Below are 25,214 nucleotides of genomic sequence, written 5' to 3' on the forward strand. Positions count from 1 at the left end.
CCCCTCCGCCGCCCTGGAAACCCGGCGGTTAAAAATACCTCAGCTTTCTACAAAACCTTTTTTTTTTTTTTAATGAAAAAAACCCCAAACCCTAGCGCTGGAACGGCTTTCGCTCTTGCGTGGAGATTTTTTCTCACACAGCGCAGGAAAGCGCCGCGGTTATGCAGTGAAGCAGCAGCGCCCGTGTAAAAGCAATGTCTGAGGGAGCTCTCACTGGGCTCTCCGTCTCGACCTTTGAGTTTTAGGTCACTTTTTAATTTTGAAATCTGCCTTCAGTACCCGCTGCTCTGCCCACTCTAGAAGTTAGCACCACTTTCCCCAAAAATGACCCCCAAAAATCCCCCGAAAGGGGAAACTTTGTGGAGCCTGCCCCACATCTCAACACCATCACTGCCATGGTAGAAGGCAGGTAGGACACAGGTGTGAAAAAATAGAGATTTCAGCATTGCTAGCCCCTCTGAAGGAACCCACCCCTCGTCACTTAGATGAATATACAATAAAATCTTCTAAAACATCATTAAGTGTTGTGGTTTTTTAAAAATTTTATACACAATTTTCTTTGCATGCACTGCTCAAAAAAGCATGGACAATTTGCGGCAATTAACCCTCCCCCTGTCCCCCGCAGTACTCCCAGTAATGGTAATTGCTGGCTCTAAATGACAAAGCAATTAAGCCTCTTCCTAAATCTGCAGAAGTAGGTGTTTCTCTAAATCTGGTCTGTCAGTCTTTGTTTCTGTAGCGGGGCCCAAAAGCTTAACTACTACTGCTGCTGCTGCTTTTTCCAAGTGTGTTTGATTTCTTTGCCTCTGCAGGCAGAAAAAGATTGCCATCTTTTTCCAAATTGATTTCAGGAAGGGAGTCTTAAAAATGCATTGTGTTGGGGATGGATGCAAAGGGAAGGGGGTTCTGGAGAAGTATCTCTGTTTTGTTACATTTATAACTATACTGATAAATGACTATTGTTTTGCATTCTGTTAAAGAGATTTTTTTTTTTTTAAAATGCTGTAAAGGATGCTTGCAATTAGATCAGAGTCTTTGCTATCAGATTTGAGAATTTCTGGCAGCTAAATCCAGACCCTCGCGTGAACCTGCTTTATCCTCTGCTGTAGGAGGAAGACCTGGCATGTTTTAAAAATAACATTTCTAAGTCACCTGTGGACAGCTGCAGGTCTGCGGGAGCCGGTATCTGGTGTGAGATTTGGCAATTTCAGCTCTTCCTAACCTTTTTTAGGAACAATGGGAAAAAACTGAGCTGTATGGGAGGTATTGCTCCCACCAGTGTCAGGGGAGATGTTCTCCTGAGTTTTGCTGGGTTTGGGCCGTTTGTTAAGCCCACGGGAGTTGCTAAAAATTGATTTTCTTCTTGTGTGCGTGCTGCAGCCCGAGGAAGGTCTGGTGTTTTTGGTGGATTGAGTTTGACTTTGGGGTTGTGTGCGCGTGTGTGTTGACAAAATGGTCACTTCTAGTGGAGTTTCTAAGGCTTTGATTTCCTTCCCAGTATTTTGCTTAATCATCTTGAGTAGGCTGAGGGAAGGAATTAGCTGAGGTCAGGGAAGTTGAAGCTGCCTGTGCTACTTCTCTGAAGCCAGGCTTAGTCTGAGGGATCCTGAAGGCAGGAAGAAATCTGCCTCCTGTTCTCTTCTGTTCTATGCCAAAAGAGCAGAGCAAAATCAAACCCCGAAAAAGCCAAACAAAACAGGGAAACAGTGTAGTGCAATAGGCTGTGCTGGGTGCCTCTCTCTGCGTGAATGGTCCAGATTCCCCTTCAAGAGAAATAAAACTCATATGTGAATCACGGCTAAAATAGATTAGAGGGATCATGGTGTAGAAGTGCCTGCTTGTCTGCACTGATGATGAGGGGAGTCTAGACAGCTCAGATGGAGACACATACATTACAGGCACCAAAAGGTGGGAGAGAGGATTCCCGTCCTAAAGACCTTTGGAAAATAGACAGTTTAATAATTACTAATGAATATTCACGTGGAGGGATGAATAGTAAAAGAGGAAGGCTGTATTGAGTGCTTCCTGAAAAAATTCCAGTCATTACGATGATCAAAGGAAAAATCCAGCCGCCGCCTGTGTTCAGTCATACAGTTTCCATTAAAGCGTGGGTGGAGCATCCCTTCACATCTTAAAGGTCAGACTTTTGCAAATACTGCGTTTTGGCTTTTTTTTTTTTTCCTAAAAGAGGATGTTTCTGGCTCTGCCACAGGCGTGGATGCGGGTACTGTAATATCTTTGGGAGGAGAACCTTCCCCTTAAAACCTAAGGGCTGGGAGGACAGCTCTCTCCAAAGTGTGTTTGTGAGACCTGGGCATTCACCTTAAAACCAGCTTTAGGTAGAACATTCTGTACTTAAACTAAGGCCACAAGGATGTGAATTAACAGTAAACAAACCTTACCGGGGGAAAAAAAAAAAAAGAGAATATCATGCCTCATCTTTGCCCATTGAATTAACTGTGTAACTGATGCACTTAGGTTTGCCCTTAAAGTCCAGACATCAAGCGTAGTCCGTCTGCGAAGTTGCAAGTGCCGAAACCACTAATGATGGTATCAAGGTTTTAAGCGTGAAAGCTTCTTAGCGAGAGATTAGATATCCCTCTCCAGATCATTATGGTCAGCTGGTGATGCCGCTCAGAGAGCAGAATGCAGCACGTTTACGAGTGGAAAATCACAGACTCAAAGTGAGGACTTTGATGTTGTATAGAGGAGAAACAATTTGTACGTGCCAGGATGTAGTCCTCATTTTTCAGAATCTTTAAGGGAAGGAAAAGCTGAGTTTCCAAAGGGAAGAAGAGGGAGATGTGCACTGTGTAGAGGCCGTATTAATGACAACCTTGCATTATTAAGTGCCTACTACAAGAACAAAAATAGCACTTTTGGTGTGCGTGGCATTAAGAAACCAGACTTCTCTGCGAATCCGTCCTTCTTGAAAGAATCCTGGGACAAAGGTAGAGGGGCTATTTTCCTTTCCTGATGCTCACTGAGTTTCAGAAACAAACACTGCATCTCATTCCAGCCACGAGTGCTCTCTTCTGTTCGGAGGAATGAGACATGGAGGCTTTCAAACACTTTTCTTTGAAAAATACTCAGGGTTCAGTGTGCAGTTGCTTTATTTAGCTCAAAGCAATGATTTTGGCTAGAAGACACCTAGAAATCTGGGATGGCAGCAAAAGTACCTTTTAGAGAATCCTTCCTACAAGAGGGAAGTGGTTTTAAGGGCCATCACTTCATTTCTTCCACAGTTGCTTTGTATTTTCCACATTTGCCCAGAAATCATCATTTTTATATCTGGGGAAAAATACAAAAGCCTCATCAAACATTTGAGAAAGGGGAATAATTAAGGCACATCTCCAGCAGATCCTGGCAACAACAGCATTCATGAATTTTATTATCTTCCGTCCGTTTGAGCATAGAAAGCTTTTCGAGTGCGATAACATGTGAAAGAAAGGCACTGTTCTCCTGAAAGTGAATTCCCAAGAATGAACAGCACCAGGTCCCCATGGACAAATGGTGCCGGGCTGGGCTGATGGAGAGATGCAAAGTGCCCTACTTATTCCGGCTGCTACAGGTTTGACCTCCTTGTATCATCTGACACCTCGTTTGGTAAGAGGTTGCTGCAAGATCTCAAACCCTCAAATTATGTAAGATTTACACAGTTGCTTTGAAGTTAGTCCCTCCCTTCAATGTTTGTTTACTGCCTGGTATGTCCTGTTGTCTGGATTGTGAAGGATGCATAGTCACAGAAAGGAAGCTATCGGGTTAGTACAAATTTTCTGTTCCTCTTGGTTTTCTAAACGTGTGTGGGGCTGTGTTTATCCCTGTTTTGGAGTCTGGGAATACACTGAAGACCTCCTGCCCTGGTCGGGACTTTGCTGGGTAGATGTTGGCTTGTAAATTTTCTGTTTGTTTGTTTTGAGGCGGAGGGAAATGAGGAATGGCTGGTTGTGTTGTTAGAGGAGAAACAAATAGATGCTATCTAAAAGTTATTTCAGAAGGAGTTTATGTTGGTTTTACTTTTTAATATGCAGTTTCCCTGTAACTTCTAGAAATCACGTGTGAAAAGATGCTTAATTAATACTGTATGTGTGGCTTACAGGCTGTGCCTCGCTGCACTGCTATGGGTTGGAGGTTTTAGAGTCTGCTCTCCGTAAGCACTAAATCCCATAAGGGAAGCACGCAGGTGGGGCACGTAGGCTTTGTGTGTGGGAATTCCTCAGAGGACTTTTCTGCTGTCCTATAATCTCCAGCGTACCAGCTGAATTGCCTCACGCTACTCCTCCTTTCCCAGCCCTGGTAACTATGTGCTGCTGCTGCCATGTGGCATGGAGGCCAGGGATATAAAGGCAAGTCAGTCTGGGGAGTTGTGAGGACATAAGGCATTTTTCTTGTGCTTTTTTCCCTACTTTTGCATTTTCCCCACAAATACCCGAGTCCTCACCCTTGCTTTACGGTCCTTAGTGTGATGGAACTGTCCCGAGATTTTTTGGGAAGGAGAGTCCCTGGACCTCTGACCACGTGGAGGTTTAATCACTAAGTGGTAACAAATACTGCTAAATTAAATTACAGTAAGGGTGCTTTTCAGAAGTTACTCTTAAGAGATGAACATGAGGACTACTCTGTCATATGATACTGCTTTTGTGTTTGTTTTTTTTTTTAATTTTTAAGGCTGGAATACTCTGTATAGTTGCTTCAGAAGTGTAAAACACATTTTTGCCACCAACGTGATGTACATTCACTAGGCTGTGGCACTTTACCTGGTAGTTTCATATAAAGATTGTCTTTTTGATTTTATTTCATGACTTAAGTGTTTTCTACCCATGTGAAATTGCACAGAAAGTTCTACTTTTAGTTGTATTTTTATTTGCATGTGGGCAGAAAATGAAGTAATTCCCAAATATAGTCCTAGCCAAGAGATCCATCTGTTCTCTGCATTTTTAAATGGCAAATTAATCCTTAGCATACAACTCATCAAATGTCTTCTCTTTTATAATGTATGCTGCCTGAGATCACAGAAATGACATTTTTTTTCCCAGGCCTTCCATTTTAAGTAGTCCTTTACGTGAGAATAACAGCTACCGTTCCAGTTTGACAAAGTGCTTGTGTGAATCTTCCAGTTGCTGTAGTTGGCATAAAAAAGGGTATTTAAAAAAGCCTCCAAAATTATTCTTCCCTTCATCTCTTTGGTGTTTCTTTCAAAGGCAATAGAAGGTGCAAGGCTATAGGAATTTTGTTTGAAAAACACCCTTAATAAATGTACTTATTTCTGATGGAGATATAGAGTCGCTCTGTCCGTTTTCCTTTAGATTTTGCCCTTTTGACAATTTTTAGAAGTACTAAACTTCCACAGTGTTATCTGCCATAAATGGAATTTCTATATTAAGCATTGCATGTTCCCAATTTTACTTAAGAGGCATTGTTTATCAGCTCTGTATCTTGGCATGCCTTTCATCACGACTCCCATCCGAAGAACAGTTCTATTTGTTTATGAGAGGATGCACCATTTCAAAACCGCTCCAAATTGAGAATTTCAACAAATGGCATTTTGTGTAACGCTAAAAAAACCAGTGCCTTGAAGAGGGAGGTGATGATCTCACCCACCTTTTGGCAGGGCAGAGCACAAGGTTAGGGGCTTGCTGCCCACACAGGCGGGAGAGCGGCCGCGGGGAGCAGAAGGTAAGGAGCAGCCAAGGGTGGAGTCGATGGGGCACGTGTGGGGCCAGATGGCAGACAAATGAGAGCTGTCAGGGATGTAGGGCATAAAAACAGTGCCAGCTTGGTTTTTTTTAAGGCAAGGTGTGATGATTTTCTAAAACATGAAGACGGAATTAATTCTGCAGGTCTGTTTGCCGTGTTCTATCAGCAGCTTTATGTTAAAAAAGCATTTATACCTCTGCAAGACTGAAATAACCTGGGGATGAATCAGAGCTGGTGCTTTTTTGGTTTTAGCTTATGTATGAAAAAGGCTTTTCTTCTGAAAAATGTCCAGTGCTCAACATGATGTCAGTATAGTTAAGTCTGAATGCTTTTATAATTGTATTAAGAAGTGTTTATTCCCAGGAAATCATTTGACAGTGCTTTTAAGGACAAAAGAAGTTGCTTTTTACTCCTGAAGTAAACATGTAGTAGCATACTTGGACACAGTAGTGATTGTATTTAAATGGCATTTCACTCTCCCGGCTTATAGACAGTACTTGGAGTAGGGTTTTAGTTTGTTTTTATTAAGATGCATAGTAGATCCCTTCATGAAAGCAGTACAGTTGTTGTTTAGGAGACTGCCTTTAAATGTTACTTTCCTGGTATTTTGAAAAGATTTGGCCTCCCATGAGCCAGGATATCAAGTTCCTCAGCCTGCTCCCTCAGTGATTCATTGAATGACCTTGGGCAAAGCCCTTGGCCTCTTCTTAACTTATTTTTCCATCTGCAGTGCAGGGATGTTAAGACATACCTACCTCTTGAACTAAGCTGATTTGATTTGATTTTTTTTTTTTTTAAAGATTTCATATGCTGTGAGGTGACAGTTGCAAAATACTAATTTAGATTGTCTGCAGATAGCTGGAAAAAGCTGTTTACTTTAACAGTATTATGCTAATTTTGGCCAAAGGGTTGAAAGCAATTTTTCTTCTAGACTGAACAAGCCATTCCTCCGTCGTAGTGGTGAAGTCTGCCCCACCATTTTCTTTTAAAAGCCACTGCAATCGCAGCCTTATTGGTGCTGGCAGCCTTGAGTGGCAGCTCTTCTGCTGGAAAGCCCTGGCGGGGCTTGAAATAATTTGGCTGAAGCCCCATGTGGTCGGAGGAGGTGGGATTTTGGGGTGGCTGCAGTCGGTCTTCTCAGAGGGGCTGCTTCTTGACCCAAGGCTTTCCTTGATGAAGGTAATGTTGAAAACTAGAGGCTCTTTGGGCTTGTGCATTCTCACACCCACTGTCTTTCTTCCCTCTTTGCATCGGTGGAGGTTTAATAGTGGGAAAGCCACGCCAAAGAGCTGGCTTTGTACTTCACCCTCAAGGCCTTGATGACTTTAATCTTTCCCAGCACTGAGCTCCGTCACCGTGGTCGTTTGCTGAGAAAGCATTTCCTCTGGCTTCCCAGAGTTTCATTTCTGAGCGTGAGCGGTCCCACCGTTCCATGGGAGCATCCGTGTTCTGAAAAGGTGGTGGCTGGGGAGGCAGGCAACTCCAGCTGCTCCCAGGTTCAGCATCAAGCCCATCCATGGCTGAGTTAACAGCCAGCGCAGGGAGCAGGGGCCTTAAGTAACGTCTTCCCAGCAGTAGTAAGCTGCTGTGGTTGCTGAGTCAGCTGTTTGCTATGTAGATAGGCTGATGTGTTTGCAACCAAGACATTTTATTTTCTTCCAGCTTAGTGTTTTTTATTCTTGGCTGCACGAAGTTCAGGCCTGAGGACAGAGAGACGTAGGTTGAGAAGCAAGGTGGTAACAACTGACTCTGCGTTGGGCACAGTCTCCATCAGCCAGACAGGGATTAATATAAACATACATATTTTTAGTGATCGTAATGGATTATTCAGTTGCAGGGAAGAATTAAAAAGGAGCTCACGGTTGTCTTGAAACTCTCAGAGCATGTGGTGGCTCCAGGAAAGGTGGTTCTGGGGGCGGGGAGTAGCCCTCTGTCCTTCTGAACAATGTCTTCATCTTTTCCATGATTCATTTCAGCCTGCTGTTTCTCATCAAAGATCAGGTGTCAGACATCGTGAAAAAATGACTAAAGTAAAGATATTAGTGTGGCCTGTCACAGAAATTTAAATGTGATGTTAATAAGCCAGTCACTGGACGTGGGTTAAATGTATAGTAAATATTATCTCGAGACTGTATCTTAAAAAACTTTCTAGTCAACGACTAAAAAAATACTGCAAACAGCCCGTGTTATTTGGCCAGCTGAAAGACATTGAGTTGTCATGGTTGTGTTGCTTTCCCATGGCCTTTAAACATCATTTCATGTCATTTCTTTCGATTTAGGATTCCAGCTCAGCAGGAGATTTAAGTCTCCTTTCTGGGCGTGGTAAAACAGAAGAAGTTAAGGGAAAGAGGGTGTCCTAATTACACTTGTCTGCAATATTTCATGACCACTCTTCAGAGCAGTAAATGCTTTTTTTTTATTTGTTGTGTGCTTTTTGTGACTGGTTTCCACTTCCATGCAGTAGGTTGTGTCTTTTTTTTTTTTTTTCCCTGCAGTGGATTGTTTTATCATAGCAGTGTGTTGTTAAATACTTCAGTGTGTGACATGTTCCTTGGGTGGCAAGTTCTCAGTGCCTTGAAAGGGTGCCAAGAATGTCATGCTGTTGCATCCTGGTGTGCTTTTCACCATGAGCTCCAGAGGTACTGGAGGCCTGGGTGATGGGCACAGGGTAATTACAGCAAGAGAACATTAGGTGTAGCCCTCTGCTCCCCAGCTTGCTTTCTGCACCCTTTCACACCAAGCAGTCAGCATCTGCTAGATACTGATTTAAAATGTAAAGCCTTGTTATGAAATGGAAGAGCAGGGTTCAAGGTCTTTGTGGTAAGCGCCTGTGGGCTGAGCCCCTTCAGCTGCTCACCTGCAGTCTGCAGAATATGGTAACGACTTGTTACCTCTTGATCTCTTCATACAAACTTTAGATGTTTGACTGAGTTTTATGATACCTTTAACTTCAGGTTCAACAGCTCCTTTTAACTAGGAAAAAACCCGCCCCTGTGTTTATTTCCACAGATGTGAGAAATTGGTTTTTTTTCCTTACAAATAACACTGATGTGGACTGGTATTATGCAGGATGCATTGTGTGTAGAAAACTACCTTCTGCTCACTTGTATATTTAGATCAGCGTTGGAATCAACTCCCGACAAAGAGATGCTAACCCTCTGCCCAGACCTCCTGAATTTTCATCGTGGTTATTCCTCCCTGAATGTGGCAGAGCAGCCATTCAGATTGCTGGAATAACCTGGTGCTCTCTGAGTTTTGTGGGAAGGGGTGGTTACTTGCATACATGTAATTTGATGTGTGATTTTTGACCTGCACACGTGTAGAGAGTGGAGGAAATTCTGGTTAAATACCTTTTTAGATTCATGTAGTATTTAGTAGTAGGGCAGAAATAGCAGCCTGTAATAGACCTGTGCATATATTATTTCAATGTATCATTTTTCATGCAGAAAAGCAGTCCAAGTGTTTCACGGGCAGAGATCCTTTAATCTATAGCTAGAATGGAATATGGTGCATTTTTTAAGGGTTTTCTTTTTTAAGCAGTTAGTGTCATATTTTTTTGCTGGATGTTGGGTGGCAATAATCAGGTCTTTTAAATTCTTTTTTTCCAAGCAATGCATTGGTGCATTCTGGATACTTTCACCGATTTTCTGGTGCTGTTTTCCCAGGTCCAAGAAATCTAACTGGCAGTTTGTTTCCTAAGCCTGTTGCTGATATATAAAGTATCACAAGGATTTGTATCTTCTAGGTAGAGCTGAGCATACAGCGCTGTTGCTAGCTGCCTTTTGCAGCTGGTGCTTTTTTCATAGAGATCATCTACAGTGACTTAACTTGGATCTGGAAAGGGAGGGATGAGGAAAAAAAAAGGGTTCCTGTTGCTTCTGTTCAGAGATGACTGTACGTTAACTTTGGATTTCCTGACCTGACTTGGGAATCTACTGCTGACATCAGCCGTGAGAATAACCTGCCGTCAGCTGGGACTGGTGCTGCAGGAGGTTGTCCTGAATAGATCTGTCTAGGAGATAATCTTTACTTGGAGATTATTTTGACAGGGTATTGAATCATAGCTGATCTAGGCAGAGTTCCTGATTTCAGTTAATTCTGGCAGGAAAAGAATTAATCACTCTGCATATTTCTGTAAAAGGAATCCTGGATCATTTACCAGTTCTAGTTAAACATTTTTTGAAGGCAACTATTAAAAAAAAATTACTCATTTTTGCTTTTTTCCCTGCTGAAACTTGGCATGTATTGCCTTGAAAAATGAAAAAGGTTTCAACCAGTTTTAGGTGGCTTGATTATTAACTTGCTCCAACAATCAGAGGCTGTTTTTGTTCTACTGTTTCTTAAACCTGAAGTTTGGCAGCACATTGCCCGCAGTGTCTGTTAATGCTGCTTCTTTCTGCTTTATTTTCCACGAAGGCTGTGCTGTTTCCTGCTTGCCGTAACCAGGGTAGTCACCAGCCTTGCAGCTGACTCACCATTCTCAAATCAATTCACCGAAATGACAATTGTCCCACATTTTAAAATTGCAAAAGGGTAGGGCAGGTTGTGAGATCCCTTGATTCAGCGCAGCTGCCATTGACGAAAAGCAGCAGGTATCCTGTTACATCGACTGGTTTGGAGTCTCTCTTTTATCTCCTTTTTGCTGGGGAACAAAGAGAACGGCTCGCTTTGTATTCTTCACTCAAGTGCTTTCATTTTTCATACATAAAGGAGTGTAACTTCATAGTTAGTTACTAGAACTGCAAAATGCAATTACTTGAAAATGAGGTATTTCTGTGGAAATGAGGACTGGTTATATAGGATGCCTACACCAGGATTTGAAATGTCATCTTTGCAGTTAGAAAAGGAAAATTCTCTGTGCCAAATTAGCTGCAGCGTGCTGAAACTGGGCATATTTGGGGCTCATTTTTGTGATCTGAACCCCATTGCCAAATTCTTACGTGTTGAGTCTTTGGGACTCAGCCAATATGGATAAAACTTAGACTGTATTACAAGCAGATTTTATCTAGATTAATAGAAAATGAGATACATAGATAAATACCATGAGTAAGAACACACTCATCCTTGTATACTTGTAGACAATTAGAAAGCAGCAGGTTAATATTTTTATAGGGCTTGTAAACTATGCTTGTAGTAGAGCGCATGTGTAAGAGAAGGATTTCATGTCCACCTCGTTATTAAAGTAAGAACAGTCTCCTTTATAGCTCAGGCTTTCCATCTGATTTTGCTGACAGTAAAATCAAAAAATCTCTATTGTACATTGCTGTGATGCCATGATAAAAGCTGGAATGAAACTGATTTTAGAAGCTATCTGGACTGGACAAAAGAACATCTGAAATCTGTCCTGGTTAACTGCTCAAGTTCTTCATAAATGAGCAGACGTCACCAGAAAAAGTCTGCAAACCACCAAAGAGGCAACTGAAGCTGTAAGCCCAAGATGTTTAAAAAAGCAAATTCCCAGCACAGGCTCCCTCTCTGTGCAACGCGTGTGTTGTGACAGCTCAGGAGATTAGTTTTTCTGTGTGCTGGCATTCTGCTCCGCTGAGTTTACATGGATGTTGAAGAGCAGGTTTTCCCGTGTAGGGAAAGGGCTGTGTGCCAGAGCAGGCTCTGCTTCTGGAAAAAATCATCGTGGGCTTAATACTGTTAGTGGAAGTGCGAAATTAAGTTACAAAGCCATTTTCTTTATGCTGTTTTTGGCCTGCTCCAAGACCTATTGATTACTTGAAATACTTTCAAGAAGGAGGTTATCAGAGCTCTTGTTTTAACCTGTTATATTCACATGTTAGACTTTCCCTAGCTTGTTTTTCTAAAAGCCTTTTGAGCTAACTTTTCACTCAAAGAATTTTTAATAACGTATTTTCTGCAAGTTGGCAAAGGACAGTTGTTTTCAAAATTACTCACAGGGAAAAGGAAAGCTGTATTCTCATTTTAATATTCTGGGAACATACCCTTGTGCAGTTTACATGCTTTAGTTTCCTATATTTTTAAAGCCAGAGTAATTGAAAGGGAGTTCTGTTTTTCTGCTTGAGACTACATATAATTCACTGTCAAATGCTTTATTTTGATTCTGCTGTGTGCTGTAACTGGATGACACAGCAGCTATAATTAACTCTTCCATCATTCTCCTATTCACTGAACATAAAACCTTTGACTTACTTTTGAATTATTATATCCACATTTCTTCAGTTGGAAAAGTGACGAGGCTTTCCCTAAAGAAAGGAGAATTGTTCTTGCTACCATTTTTTCCCCTTTCTAAAAACAGAGTCAGGAAATACTTTTTTTTTTTTTTCCTTGTTTTTTTTCCCTGGAATGTTCTCAGAAAGTCTTGATTTGCTTAGGGACATATATTCCTAAAACTCCCTGGGGAAGTGGCAATTGTCAGCATGATCTTTGTTTCCCAAAGTTGCACGGAATTCAAACCCTTGTCGTAGAATTTATCACCCTGTTAGACTGCTGTTTCATTGCTTGTATGTCTTACAGTATTACCCCGAGATTATCTTTTTTTCCCCAGTGGAATGCTGTGATTTTAACAGTATGCTCCATATTTTAAACATCCTCATTTTAAAAAAAAAAAAAAAAGCACTAAAAATAGCCTGTTTCCATTTTAAAGCACTGCTTAAATAGAAGTTCAATGCTGCTTCTCACTTAAAAGATAGAATCTTAACAAAGTAGAATATTTAAGATGCTTTAGAAAGCATATAGGTTATCATAATACCAAGCATCAAGACATGAGAAGGGAAAGTAAAATTATGTACAGGGCAGAGGCTTGCTGCAGCCCTAAAATCTTATTTTAGCCTTTCCCAGGGGAATGGTAAACCACGCAGTACTGCTCTTAGCTTGGGAATTATTTTCAGATTCTCCCCACACACATACTCTGACTATATTTGTGTATTAAACTAAGTTTCTTTATTATTTGCTGATTTCTTTCATAGTAGTAGGTGATTGCTGATGTTACCCCTTGAGACTCCTGAAGGCCTGTTCATGTGGGGCTAGGTTTGTCCTCCTTTTCCCAAAATGCTGTAGAGAAGAACTTCAGTGTAATGAGGACTTGAGGTGATCCAGCATTGACAGAGTTAGCAGGAAGGTCGGAGGCAGAGGGAATGGGATAAATGGGCAAAAGATGAAGAGTGAACTGCAGCGTGCTTCGCTTTCAGCAATGAACTAGTTTATTAATGAAGGGAGCATGAAAGCAGGTTGCACAAGTGCAGGTGAGGCAAAAAGAAAGGCACTTTACAAATTTGGAAGAAAAAATGAGGCTCTGAACAGGCATCTTGGTGGTAGGAGCTGAGAAACACAGGGGACTGTAGATTGGAAGGGGAAACGTTACTGTACATGAAATAACAGGTTGGGTGGCACAGGGCAGCTGCCCCTTGGCGAGCGTATAGCACAGCCAGCCTTGGAAGAGGAGGGCAGGAGGAAGGGCTCAGTTTTTCACTCCTTTTCTGGCATGGCTTTATTTTCTCCTCTCCCAAAGCGACACTGAACTTCCTCCTCTGGGGATGGAGGAGTAGGAGGAGAAAGTGTGGGAAAGGCACCAATGTGTGAAGCGGCTCCATGTCGACTGGATGAGAGGGTTGTAATGAGAGGGTGAGACTGGGAGGAGAGTTTCTCATGTTTATTATTACTTCTGTGTTTTTGACCTTTTTGTTTGGTTTTGTTTTGGTCTGGCGTGCTTTTATATCCTTCAATTGTTTGTAGGCATTTGGGGACAGAGATTGTCTCTTCTGTGCCTCCATATATAATGGGGACAGAGCCCAGGGGCTTTTGGTAATGTGCCACAGCTCTTGTTACACCATGTTCAGGAAAAAAAAAAACGGTTTTTTTGAATGTTTTAAGAAAAATGACTCTGGCACTGTTACCCTGGCGTTACATAAACTGCACACCCACAAAAGAGTGTAGTAGAAGAGGTCACAAAATCAAATCATGAAAATGATTAGAAGCCTGAAATGGTTTCCCTGAGAAAAGACTAGCAAAAATATTAAATGGTTTAATGTAAAGAGGGAATATAAGAAGCCTATGAAATAATTTAAGGTAAGAAAAAAACCCACGTTGCTTGTTGTTCTTCTGGTATGATGGATATGATGTGGAGAAGAACATAAAAATTCAATCGAAAGCAGCAAATTTAAATCTTGACAGGATTATTTTTGTACATGGCAGATCTCCCCCCTCCAGCCTCAGAGTTAAAATTCCAACAGAATTTTTTAGAAGGCTGCTCGTGTAATGGAGAATGAGAGTCTCCAGGGTTATGTCAGACAAAATTATTTTTAGCGATGTTATAAGCCCTCATGCCTCGGGGAAGAAATCAGCCACTGAAGAAGATGACGTGTCCCCACTGGGCAAGCTTTAATAACATTATTCTCTGTATTTCTTACTCTCCTGTGAAGCATCTAACAATCTGCACCGTCAAGAGTTGGTGGACTAGATTGACTCCCTGTATGATCTAATATGCAAATCCTGTTCTACCATAATTATTGTTTATAGAAGATGTTCTTGGGTCTGAATTCCTCGTACCCGGAAGTTGGCTGTTGAGGCTGAGCCTGCAAATAGCATTTGCTAGTTCATACACATCTGCTCAGGTTATTGACCAAAATACTTGCCATGATATCTTCACAAGAAATTTTTGAATCATCAGAGGTACAGATCTTTTTTTTAAGATATGCAAGAGACAAAAAGGAGAAATGTAGGGCCAGCTCTCGGATTGACGGCGATGCCCGAGAGCATGATAATTCTTTTTTTGTACGTGAGAGTGCTGGTAGGGATTCTTAGGCCTTGGCAGACCTGTATGGCCTCTCTGTATTTCTCCAGTCTTCCCACACAGCTCCTGAGCTGATACAACATTGCATTACGCTTAATTAAATCTCCGCCATTGTCACAGCGCGTAACAGGATCTATCTGACATTTTACCCATATTCCGTTTCCGTGACTGTCTCCTCTGAGGGCTTTGCAGGAGAATATTTGTAGAATGACTCTAAATTCCTGTGTATAACTGGACTGTGTTACAGAAACAGGTTTTTCTGCATCGGGCAGAGGGGAGAGGGAGGTCTGTAGATGAGCAAAAACTCCCAACATTTTGCTTTTTTAAATAAAATACCTGTGCCCTCTGGTCGCTTTGCCGTCGCCATGCGCTCATCTGTCCTTTCCTTCTGCTCTTCATAGCAGTGACTCCAGCAGCAGCTCAAGCGACGAGTCCCCAGCACGGTCAGTTCAGTCGACAGCTGTCCCAGCGCCTGCGTCCCAGCTGCTTCCATCTCTGGAGAAAGATGAACCCCGGAAAAGTTTTGGGATCAAGGTTCAAAATCTTCCAGTGCGCTCAACAGGTAAATTCACTTTGGAAAGTGAAATAGGGAAAAAAAGGAATAGGAAGCAGGCTAGGGACTGGTTAAATAACCTCAATCGTGTCTTTGACATAGCAGCCATGTGCTGCCTCTGAGAACGGGATTCTCTCTCTGCTTCTGCCTCAGTTCTTGTGTGACAGTGGAAAAATTGCTTAATTAGTGACCATCTGTGAGGAATCCTGCAGGTCCCGAGCTTGAGTCCCTGGGCTTGAGCACTTAGAGCTACTGGAGCTGGTGCTTTGAAACAGTAACGTGGATTTCCCCGGGGAAAAACCTGAGGCATCTCAAATTTTTCACTTGGACCATTTATTCTCGCCCTGCTTCAGTTTCTTTTTTAATACAAAAACTTCAGGGTTTTCTGTTGCAGTGTTGAGTGCTGTAAAACACCCATGAGCATATTAGTAATGACATTGAATATTGCATGGTAAATAATGCAAGAAACCACTCACTGAGGAGTGCACGTGATCACTCTCTGTTCCCTGTGCTGAATGCGGGAGAGATCCCATAGAAAAAACCAGCATGGGATCATTTGTAAACCAATTGTAACATAATTCGTGGATACAAAGGCACTGGCTGAATTAAACTAATATGTCTTAACTTTGTGAGCAGCATACCTCACACTGTTAATATGCTTTCTATTGATTTTATTTCTGTAATATTTTTTGAAGTGACGTGACACTGAGGTAAATACCCCACAGATCCCAAGCAGATGGTGTGGTAGTGAGTCAGATTTTACAAAATCTGATGAATCTACTTAGTTATCTTTCCAAATTGACTGAACTGAGTGCTCTGTAACTTCGATCTCCATTCCAGGTGCCTCATCCCAGCTTTGGAAAACTGCTCTACGCAGTGGTATTATTAATGAAATAACACTGTCTGTTTCTTCTTCATTTTGAATGGGATGTCTCTTAGAAGTAATAACCATACACTGCCAGCTTTAGCAATGTAAAACCACGTGTGTGTAGTTTCTTGGGTTTAAAAATCGAAGCTTTTGGCATTGGCAGAATTAACATCCAGAATTAAAAAAGCACTTCTGTGAACACTGAGATTCAGGTTAAACTGGGAGAAGTCACGTTTCTGAAGGAAGATCAGATTTCTTCGGGTCTTTTATGGTGCTGTTAAATTGGTAACATGCATGTTTCTATAGTACTGATGTTTATTTGTTGGTTTAGATACAAGCCTTAAAGATGGACTTTTCCACGAATTCAAGAAGTACGGAAAGGTGACGTCGGTGCAGATTCATGGGGCTTCTGAGGAACGGTATGGACTGGTGTTCTTCCGACAGCAGGAAGACCAGGAAAAAGCACTAAATGCCTCGAAAGGAAAACTTTTCTTTGGCATGCAGATTGAAGTCACGGCCTGGATAGGACCAGGTAAGGCCCACACACTTCTCACACTGGACACGTGACCCCTCTGGGCTGTTGTAAAGAGGCAGCATAGGAGTAAGAAATGTTAAAACTGCCTTTCTGCAGAAGCCTAATTTAAAGAAACTGGGAAAAATGCCAGGATAAATTTCAGAGCAAGAAGAGTGGATGCTCTTAGGTCAAGCAGGGAGAGAGTTCCAGTCTGAAACCTCAGAGAAGGAAACCTGCCATCCTCTCAAACAGTGGGATTGCTGGCTGCTGGAAGAAACAATCTCATCTTCCATGTCTCAGTGGAGCAGAAGCCAGTGGGTAGTATAAGCACAGCACTGATCCTCACAGGCTGCTTTTCTCTGCTTTTAATTAAAACAGCTAACGATGTCTGCATTTTTGAGGCTAAGGCAGCATAGCCCAGGTGACCGACCGGTGAAAATGAACACATGGTCATTAGTCTGTACTTCAGTTGCTTGTTTAAAAGTGGATTTGTGAAAACAAACTTCTTTCACTTACTGTTCCCCCACCCCCGTACAGTGAAACCTTATTCAAATTCATGCATTCAAGCATTAATACTTATTAAAAGGGTAAATTTCTAGAGAAGCAGTTAGAGAATGCAGCCACCTTTCACCTGAGGATGCTCAAATTCCTTAGCACTCACCCAGTGGTTTCAAATTCCATGTAAATAGCAGAATTCACAAGTGCAGTACTGCGTATTTTTGTCAGAGACATCGGTTACTCTCATTCAGATCATATCTGCTCGTCAGGAAGTAGACTTGAACAAACAAATCAACGTGAACTGAACCCACATGAAAAACACCTCGGTGCATTACAAATTTCTTGCTCTCATTTGCTTCTAGAAACAGAAAGTGAGAATGAATTTCGTCCTTTGGATGAAAGGATAGATGAGTTTCACCCAAAAGCAACAAGAACTCTCTTCATCGGCAACCTGGAGAAAACAACCACCTACCATGACCTTCGGAACATCTTTCAGCGCTTTGGTGGAATAGTGGTATGTGAATTCCCTGTACTGTGTAGGGTGTCGTTGCTTGTTCTTTCTGTACAGACCTGTAAAATGCTATGAATAGTGGTAAATTGTAATGTTGATGCCAGATAATTCAGTGTTTAATAATCTGAGTCGTTCGTCTTGATAGAATATATCTGAAAGCTTTTCTTTGTGTTCAGAGTGAAATCTTAGCACATGGGTAGATAACCTAGCAGTAGAAACAGCCCTAAGAGCATTTACCAGGAATGTGTCTTTTGCTAGCCTGGAGCCTAAGAGCCTTACTAGGTCGTTGGGATGTAAATATGCCTGGTCTTATCTTCATGCGGAATCGGTACAACTCTGTGAAGTCTCAGTTTCCTGTTGATCTCTGAAACAAAGGTTTTAGTTGCTGCATGTGGAAGTAGCCATCAGCTGTGGCAGTCTGTGCCCTGACAATAGGGCAGAAGAGGCCTGGAGCAGATGGATTAGTGATGACACGTGGGATTTGGGTTTTCAGCTGAGCAGGCACATCTGAACGAGACAGAGCAGCAGTCATCCCCCTCTCCTCTCTCATGCAATATTGCATTTAAGAGAAACCTTCCAGAAAAGTAAAGTAACTATCCACAGTCAGTTTAAATAATTGAATTTGGACTTCAGCACAGATACTTTATGTACTCACTGGTAGCTGTGGCTGCTCATCAACATGCTGTGCCTTATTTGTTCTGCTCTGAAATATTTTTGTAACCGTTGAGGTATCAGTCACACATACCAGGAACCCCATACGTACTTCCCCTCAAAAAGAAGGGGAGGCGTGCTTCCATATATGATGTGGACAAATATAAAATTTACATTTTATGATGTCTGGCAGCTCTTGTGCATCCAGCCTCCGCTGTATCCTTGACATCAACACTGATTTATGAATTCATGCAGTGTCTGCGGCTTAAACCCTTTTCTAATGTTATACCAGCAGAGCTGTCCTGATAAAGATGTTTATCAGCCGTAGTGCACTGTCTTGTAAATTGGCTTTGCTGTGAAATAGTGCTGTCCTGTCAACATTATTAATCGGTCAGAATTTAGCAGCAGTGCTGCCTTGTACAGTTTTCATGAAAACTTACAAGCTCAGGTGGAAAAGGGACCCACTTTATAACCTTTCCGGTGGATAACGAGCAAAGTAATGGTATTTTATTTGCCTGTCAGAAAGAATTGCTTGCCCAGGGTGAGTGGTCAGGTATAATTTGCCACGGTTGCAATAGTGCTACTTCAGACTCTTGGAAATGTACTCCTCTATTAGTATTCCACTTAAATCATTAGGCCAGGGCTGTAGTAGTCTAACAGTTGTGTAAATCTCCCTGTTTACTTCTGTTTTCCCAGATAAAGAGCTCTTGGGTGAGACCGTATCAAACTGCTGCCTTGTCCCTAAATTTATTAACCATGAAATTAGTCTGTCCTGGATGTTGGAATGTTTGTGCTTAAATTTGTGTGCTAGTGTTGGCATGTAGCTCACAAAGGAAGCTTGTGCTATTTAAACAAATAAAACGAAACACTCCACCTTTCTATTTTCAGCTCGGAATGAATCATAATATCATGAGTTTGTTCAGCGACTTTCGGTACATTTGCCAGTACTAGTGCTGAGCTTGAATGTTAACCAAGTGTCAACTCCAAGCTTGCTGGGTTTTTTAAAATTGATTAAAATCAACCTTTATTAGGCTTTCATATCTTTCTTGTGACTGCACTTCTGAATGGGCCTGTGTTGGCTTGGCTTAGAAGTTAAGGATCTTTTTTGCCTTTGCCATATCAGCGCCAAGTTGGTTCAAGAGAAGAGTCCAGCATCACTTTCTGTTTCTAGGAACAGGATGGATCATGTTTATTTGGAAAAGAAACCCCGCTTGCCTCTTGGCTCAGAAATGAGAATTGGAGCATGTTGTTTTCTCTTGAGCCTTTGCGAGCGAAAATTAATCTGTATTTCTTTGATTCTGAGCTGTTTCTGCTTGACATAATATTAACAAACTAAAGCTACTGTTTGTTGATCAGGTCAGACTTAATTCTGCAGTGTTGGAATTTTAAATCTGCATTACAAAGAGCTTTCCCCTGTGTCAGTAAGGTTTTGGTTCCACCATTGAGTGAGGTACAGCAGAACAGTGAAGTTTTTAGCAGTCTACTATTGTTTAAATCCTCTCTCTGAAGAAAATATTAATTAAAGAGTGCTTGCTGTGCCATGTGTGTGTCTCAAAAAAATGTCACTTAGATCTAACTGACACTGCTGAATAATACCCTTTTTAGCCTGTTGCTGACTGTCGATTGTTCTGTTCTGTGTTTTTCCCCAGGATATCGACATTAAGAAAGTGAACGGTGTTCCTCAGTATGCATTCCTGCAGTACTGTGATATTGCAAGTGTGTGTAAAGCAATTAAGAAGATGGATGGGGAATATCTTGGAAATAACCGGCTCAAGGTAAAGAAATCCTCCCATGGGCTGTATCCTTCTTCATGTTACTTTCATTTACAGCATCATGGGATATCTTGCAGCAGCATAGTTTATGGAAGTACGATGGTTTTTAATGCGTAGGACAGATGAGAACGTGATGCTTTCAACCACCACCATAATTGGGATTAACCTGCATTTTTGTTGGCTGTCTCAGCACGGAGCCCCAGGATTGAGTAGCCTTGGAGACTGACATTCCCTGGCCCTGGAGGTCTGTCTCTGGCGAGGCTGTGCTGGGAAGCCATACCGGTACCGATGATGAACAGAGGCTGTCAGTCCCCAGAGCTGTCAACCTGTCACTTTCAAGATGCATTCAAATTGTAGAAAAAACAAATGTTGTCAAACACTGTATTTGTTTAAGCATGCAGAATTATTTTCATTAATTGATATTTGATTTTTGTCTTGCTTGCACCTGTGCAAGATGCTAATTTTAGAAAATCTGTACAAATGACTAGCTTTCTTCCAATAACTCTGTAATTAGGCGTGCTCTGTTAGTTCAATGCTTGTGAATTGTACTGATTGAAGTTTTGCCCTTTTGTGTTCAGCTGGGTTTTGGAAAGAGCATGCCTACAAACTGCGTGTGGTTAGATGGGCTTTCTACAAACGTTACGGATCAGTATTTAACTCGACATTTCTGCCGATACGGGCCTGTGGTAAAGGTAGGTGGGAGGCTTTGGTGTGTGGTTTGAAGTTGTTACTGTCTTCCTTTCTTCCCATCCTGTCCTTTCAACCCCAACTGTCCAGGGCTTTATAGCTTAGGTAGAGAAATCCTCTCTGGGGTGTAATCTGGCAAGCAGGGCTCTGTAGCTTTGCATCCTGTTGATCTGATATGTAGAGCAGTTGTTTCTGATGTTTTTGGGGAAAAAACAAAAAAAGTATTTTGTATGAGCCGAGATAATGAGTATTGGAAACCATTTGTTGCTCTTGTGCAGTACAGTCTCTCCCCAGCAAAATTTCTTTAGAAGGCTAACACTGGAGGAACAGCAGTCTAATTATGTAGTTACACTCATGCATGCTAATTACATAATTAGATATAACTCTTTTTTTTTTTTTTTTTAAATCAGGCTAAAAAATTACTTTTTAAAATCAGCTAGGATAGTCACACTGACAAAAGTATGTGAAAGAAGAGAGAAAGTCAGTGATGGTGCCACATACCCATGTCACACAGTGGGAGGGCATTACCTGCCCCGCTGTGGGTCAGTGCTAGTGATTTGTGCACGTGCTTAAACTTAAGCATGTGAATTGTCCCCTGTTTTCTGTTGGACATTGATGTGCTCAAAGTTAAGCAACGTGTGTAAATCTTCACAGGATCAGGGTCTTGCCTCCTTAAAGGATTTTTGTGGGTTTGTGTTGCAGCTTTGACATTCTTAATTGTAGCTGTTGTTGCTTGAATAGTAAATGAACGTTGCTAAAGGAAGCTAATATTTGAAAATTGGGTGTTCAGCAACTGACAAGTGGTACTGCAGACTGTGATAACAAAACCTATATCCATTTGGGATTAAATGTTCCCTTTACCTTTTTTCCCCCCTAAAACACATTGGAAATTTTTCAAAAAAACTAAAAGTAAAGAGAAACTACAAAACTCAGTCACCAAAGAAAAAAATTAAAAGTAAAATACAGAAAAACAAAATAAAGGCATAATATACCTCAAGCCACAATATCCACAATTCAAAGCAGTCCCGTGTCCTTTTATTGTCTCTTCATTACAATACGTCTCATCAGAAAAGCCTGGAAATTTATCTTGCTAAAAATTATTTCCTTACTGGTATCCTCATGACTTAGGATTTTGTTGGGACTGACATTAAGTCCTGTGGATGAGGCTCTTATTTGGTTTTTGTTTTGTTTTTTTGTTTTTTACAGGTGGTGTTTGACCGCTTAAAAGGCATGGCCCTGGTTCTCTACAATGAGATTGAATATGCACAAGCAGCTGTAAAAGAGACCAAGGGGAGGAAAATCGGTGGGAATAAAATTAAGGTGTGCAGAATGACCTCCAAAACAAAACAAACAAAAAAAAGAGAAACAAATTGTATTTAGGCCTTACCCCTTAAATGCTGGCATTTGCAGGCTGCCAGACAAAAGGAATACTTAGTGGGACACGTATGTCCCAGACACCAAAGGCTTAAACTATTTTTTTTTTTATATACTCGGCTTATCAAGATGTTAGGGTATCTTGAACTGTTACTTATAAAGCCTTTTCCAGTATTCTGCCGTTTGTTTCACTGAACTTGTCTCTCTAAGCTTCTGAGTGTTGGTGTCCATGTTACTGCCTCATTTACCTGAATCCAAGGCAAACTTCTGTCCGTTTTCATGTTAAAAAAGTGAAATCTGAGGGGTGTGAGTTCCTCCGGGATAACACATCGCTGCGTTTCAGCTGCTCCCTGCTGATGTCCGGGCTCCTGACCTGGCTGAGGCAATCTGCGCTGGCTCACACACCATAGTTGTGGGCTGTGGCAACCTGAGCATGCAGTCTGCTCTTGCAGTGACAGCTCCTTCCTTGTAAACAGATTTTAAAAAACTAAATTAAAAAACTTTAAAAAATAGAGAGAAAATACTTTTTCCTGGAGCAACACTTAACATTTATGGGGATGTCTTGGATTTGGGTGAATGTGGTAATACCTGTTACGACTGTCCCATCAGTTCCACTAATTGGGGACATAAGGTGTCAGCCAACCCTCTGAATTATCTTCCTCCTCCTCCTTTCTTCTCTCCTAAAGAGTGGATAATGATTCCAAGCATGATCTCTCATCTGGTGTGTGTTATTAACCTAGCAACTTCACACCTGTTGGGGTTAGGAGTTGGATCTACTGCAGTTTCTAAGTGTGGTGGTTGAATATAACTAGTCTTATATGCAGTAAAACATGTGGTCATTTAAAAGTTTGTGTCTTGTGGTCTTGCTACTTAGTGACTTTGGAACAAGCAACACCCTTGGTGCATGTATGTCTGTGCTCCACTGCTGTGTTTATACAAATGTCTACGCTGATTTAAAAAAAAAAAAAAAAAAAAAAAAAGGAACTAGAATGTTAAAAATGTCGCATTATGTGAATTGCATTATGTAGTTGAATCCATTCTAATCCTCAATTTTTTGCATCAGCTCTTGCCATTAACTTCTTGATAGTGTCACCGTTGGCTAGAAAAACATCCACTCTTTGAGTGGCTAAAATAGGAGCTGCAATTCAGGAGGCTTGGTTCCTTTCCTGTCCCTTGCTGTATGACCCCGGGCAAATAGCGTGGAGTCTGAGATAGATTAATAATACTGACCTGCTGTAGCACTGCGTTGACATAAAAGGGACTTTGGAACTGTAATTGAAGTCATAGTATTAAAAACGTCAGTAGCACGATAATAATGTGTATTTTTCCTGCTGGTTTAGTGAACAGAAGCCTCTGGTCTGGCAGCTACAACAACATAACTCAACGAGGAGGTAGTTACATAGCTCCTCGTAGCTACACCAAGTTGAGAGAGAAAGGTCTTTATTCCTGGAGAGTGTAGGGCCAGTCCTGAGAACCATTTGACATTTTTTTGTTAAATAGTATCATCCCCAGTTTCAGTTCTGCTCCCGTCTTCAGACTGCAGCAGACAGTGAAATGTTGTCAAAATGGGCTGTTTCTCTCACTGAAGATGATTTATGCTTTATTTTTCAGGTGGACTTCGCAAATCGAGAAAGTCAGTTGGCATTTTATCATTCCATGGAGAAAACGGGTCAAGATATCAGAGACTTTTATGAAATGCTGGCAGAAAGAAGGCATGTGTCAATATCTTTATTACAGTCTTTTGTTTTCTCAGTGCTGTTTTAAGTGCAATTAAACTTCCTTCAGGCCTAAATTACTAAACAAACACTTAGTTTTGTTCCTCTCAACTTAAGCCTTCTATTTAAAGATTTATTAACAACATTTTAGCATATTTTTAATGTCTTTCACCTTTTCAACTTTTTTAAAAAACAGATTTAGGTGGTTGGACTTACTGCACAGATTAAAGCAGGCAGGATATCTCACATCTGAAGTGTAGTTGGTTACTGAAATTAATACTTAGGTGGAGGTTTCGGCTATCTGTGTGATCTATATATTTAGTATCTGGTTACTGTGCTGGGTCACCAGGACACAGTTGTGAGTCGTTCATCATTTCTTAGGAATGCAAAGAATAGCTTGTGGGTAATGCCTTCCTGTACCCTCGAGACAAATGTATATGTTAACAGGTGTATATATAGTCTGATAAACTACTGCTGCACATCTGAGCAGAGAGTAAAATTTAGTCTTTCACCTACTTCTTTTCAACAGTTTAGTTTAACTTGATAAAATAATAAAACACAAGCGAGGCTGCAATTTTTTTTTTTTTTTTTTCCTATTTGACATGAAAAATGTGTTCTGTGTTGGTGCCCTTCTGCAGCATCTGTCATGACAGTGTCTGGCCATTTTGCACATGCTGCAATGGCTTGTGTTCCCCCTGCATGGCCACTTATCTCTGCAGACCCTGGCTGAGAGCAGCCTGGCACAGAAGCACTCTGCATTTTGTGCTTTTTTTTTCCTCCAGTGGCTGAATAATCCATCCATGTTTTTTATTACCTTCAGAGGCTGGCTTAATTGTTAGGGTTCTGGTTCACCTGTGAATAAGCCCAGCATGACACTGATTATACCTGTGAGCTGGATAAATTCATTGTTTTTTTGCAACAAAATAGATTGGTCTAAAATACATGCAAAATTGCTAGATTTAAAAGTGAGGAGAGTTTGGAAATTGGCAATCAGGATCTGCATAATGAAAATAAATGTGTGCGTTCCCCAGTCCTGGCCAGATGTTGTGGTATGCCATCAAGCAGTCAGCAATGATTTCCTCTGAACTACACCATATTCAGAAAAGAGAAGTGCGTTATCGAATGTCTTACACACAGGAGTCTGCTGGGCTTGCCTTTATAATTCTGATTTCTAGAACAACATATACTTGGGTACATGTTAGTCTTGTTTTTCCTTTTCTGTCCTTATGCTCACATAGTTATTACAAGATACTTAGAACTAAAGAATCACAGAGTGATCGAGTGAGCTCTGCAGTGAGTCTCGTAATTCTGCATCTTCTGGTCTTCCTCCAAGCTCCTCCTGGCAGTTTGTGATCTCTCGCAATGATGCTAATATTTGTACTATCCAGGTTCTCTTAGCGTTGTAGTTATAGCCAGGCTAAATACAACCCAAAGGAAAAAAACCTACCAAAATGGGAACAAAAACCATGATTAATTTTTTTAACTTCACAGCTGCCTTTCACAACATCCCACTTCGCTTGCAGAATGAGGCTTTTGTCTTCCATGTTTTGTGTCTTTGTGTTCTTTTTCAGTTTTGTACATTTTCTAAAATGTCGAAGCTCTCAGCTTTTAACATA

General features: G+C 41.3%; 1 protein-coding gene across 1 annotated transcript in view; it reads left to right on the plus strand.

Moving 5' to 3' along the window:
* Positions 1–25,214, plus strand: part of SPEN (spen family transcriptional repressor) — a 50,746-nt gene that overhangs the window by 11,933 nt on the left and 13,599 nt on the right. Inside the window, exons 4-10 of the mRNA XM_026862917.1 lie at positions 14,857–15,017; positions 16,208–16,408; positions 17,251–17,402; positions 19,700–19,825; positions 20,401–20,514; positions 21,716–21,829; positions 23,495–23,595. Of these exons, the coding sequence (XP_026718718.1) occupies positions 14,857–15,017; positions 16,208–16,408; positions 17,251–17,402; positions 19,700–19,825; positions 20,401–20,514; positions 21,716–21,829; positions 23,495–23,595 (969 nt within the window). The remainder of the gene's footprint in view (positions 1–14,856; positions 15,018–16,207; positions 16,409–17,250; positions 17,403–19,699; positions 19,826–20,400; positions 20,515–21,715; positions 21,830–23,494; positions 23,596–25,214) is intronic.

The sequence above is a fragment of the Athene cunicularia genome (genome assembly GCF_003259725.1).
Source record: "Athene cunicularia isolate RWA chromosome 21 unlocalized genomic scaffold, athCun1 chr21_part1, whole genome shotgun sequence".
NCBI lineage: Eukaryota > Metazoa > Chordata > Aves > Strigiformes > Strigidae > Athene > Athene cunicularia.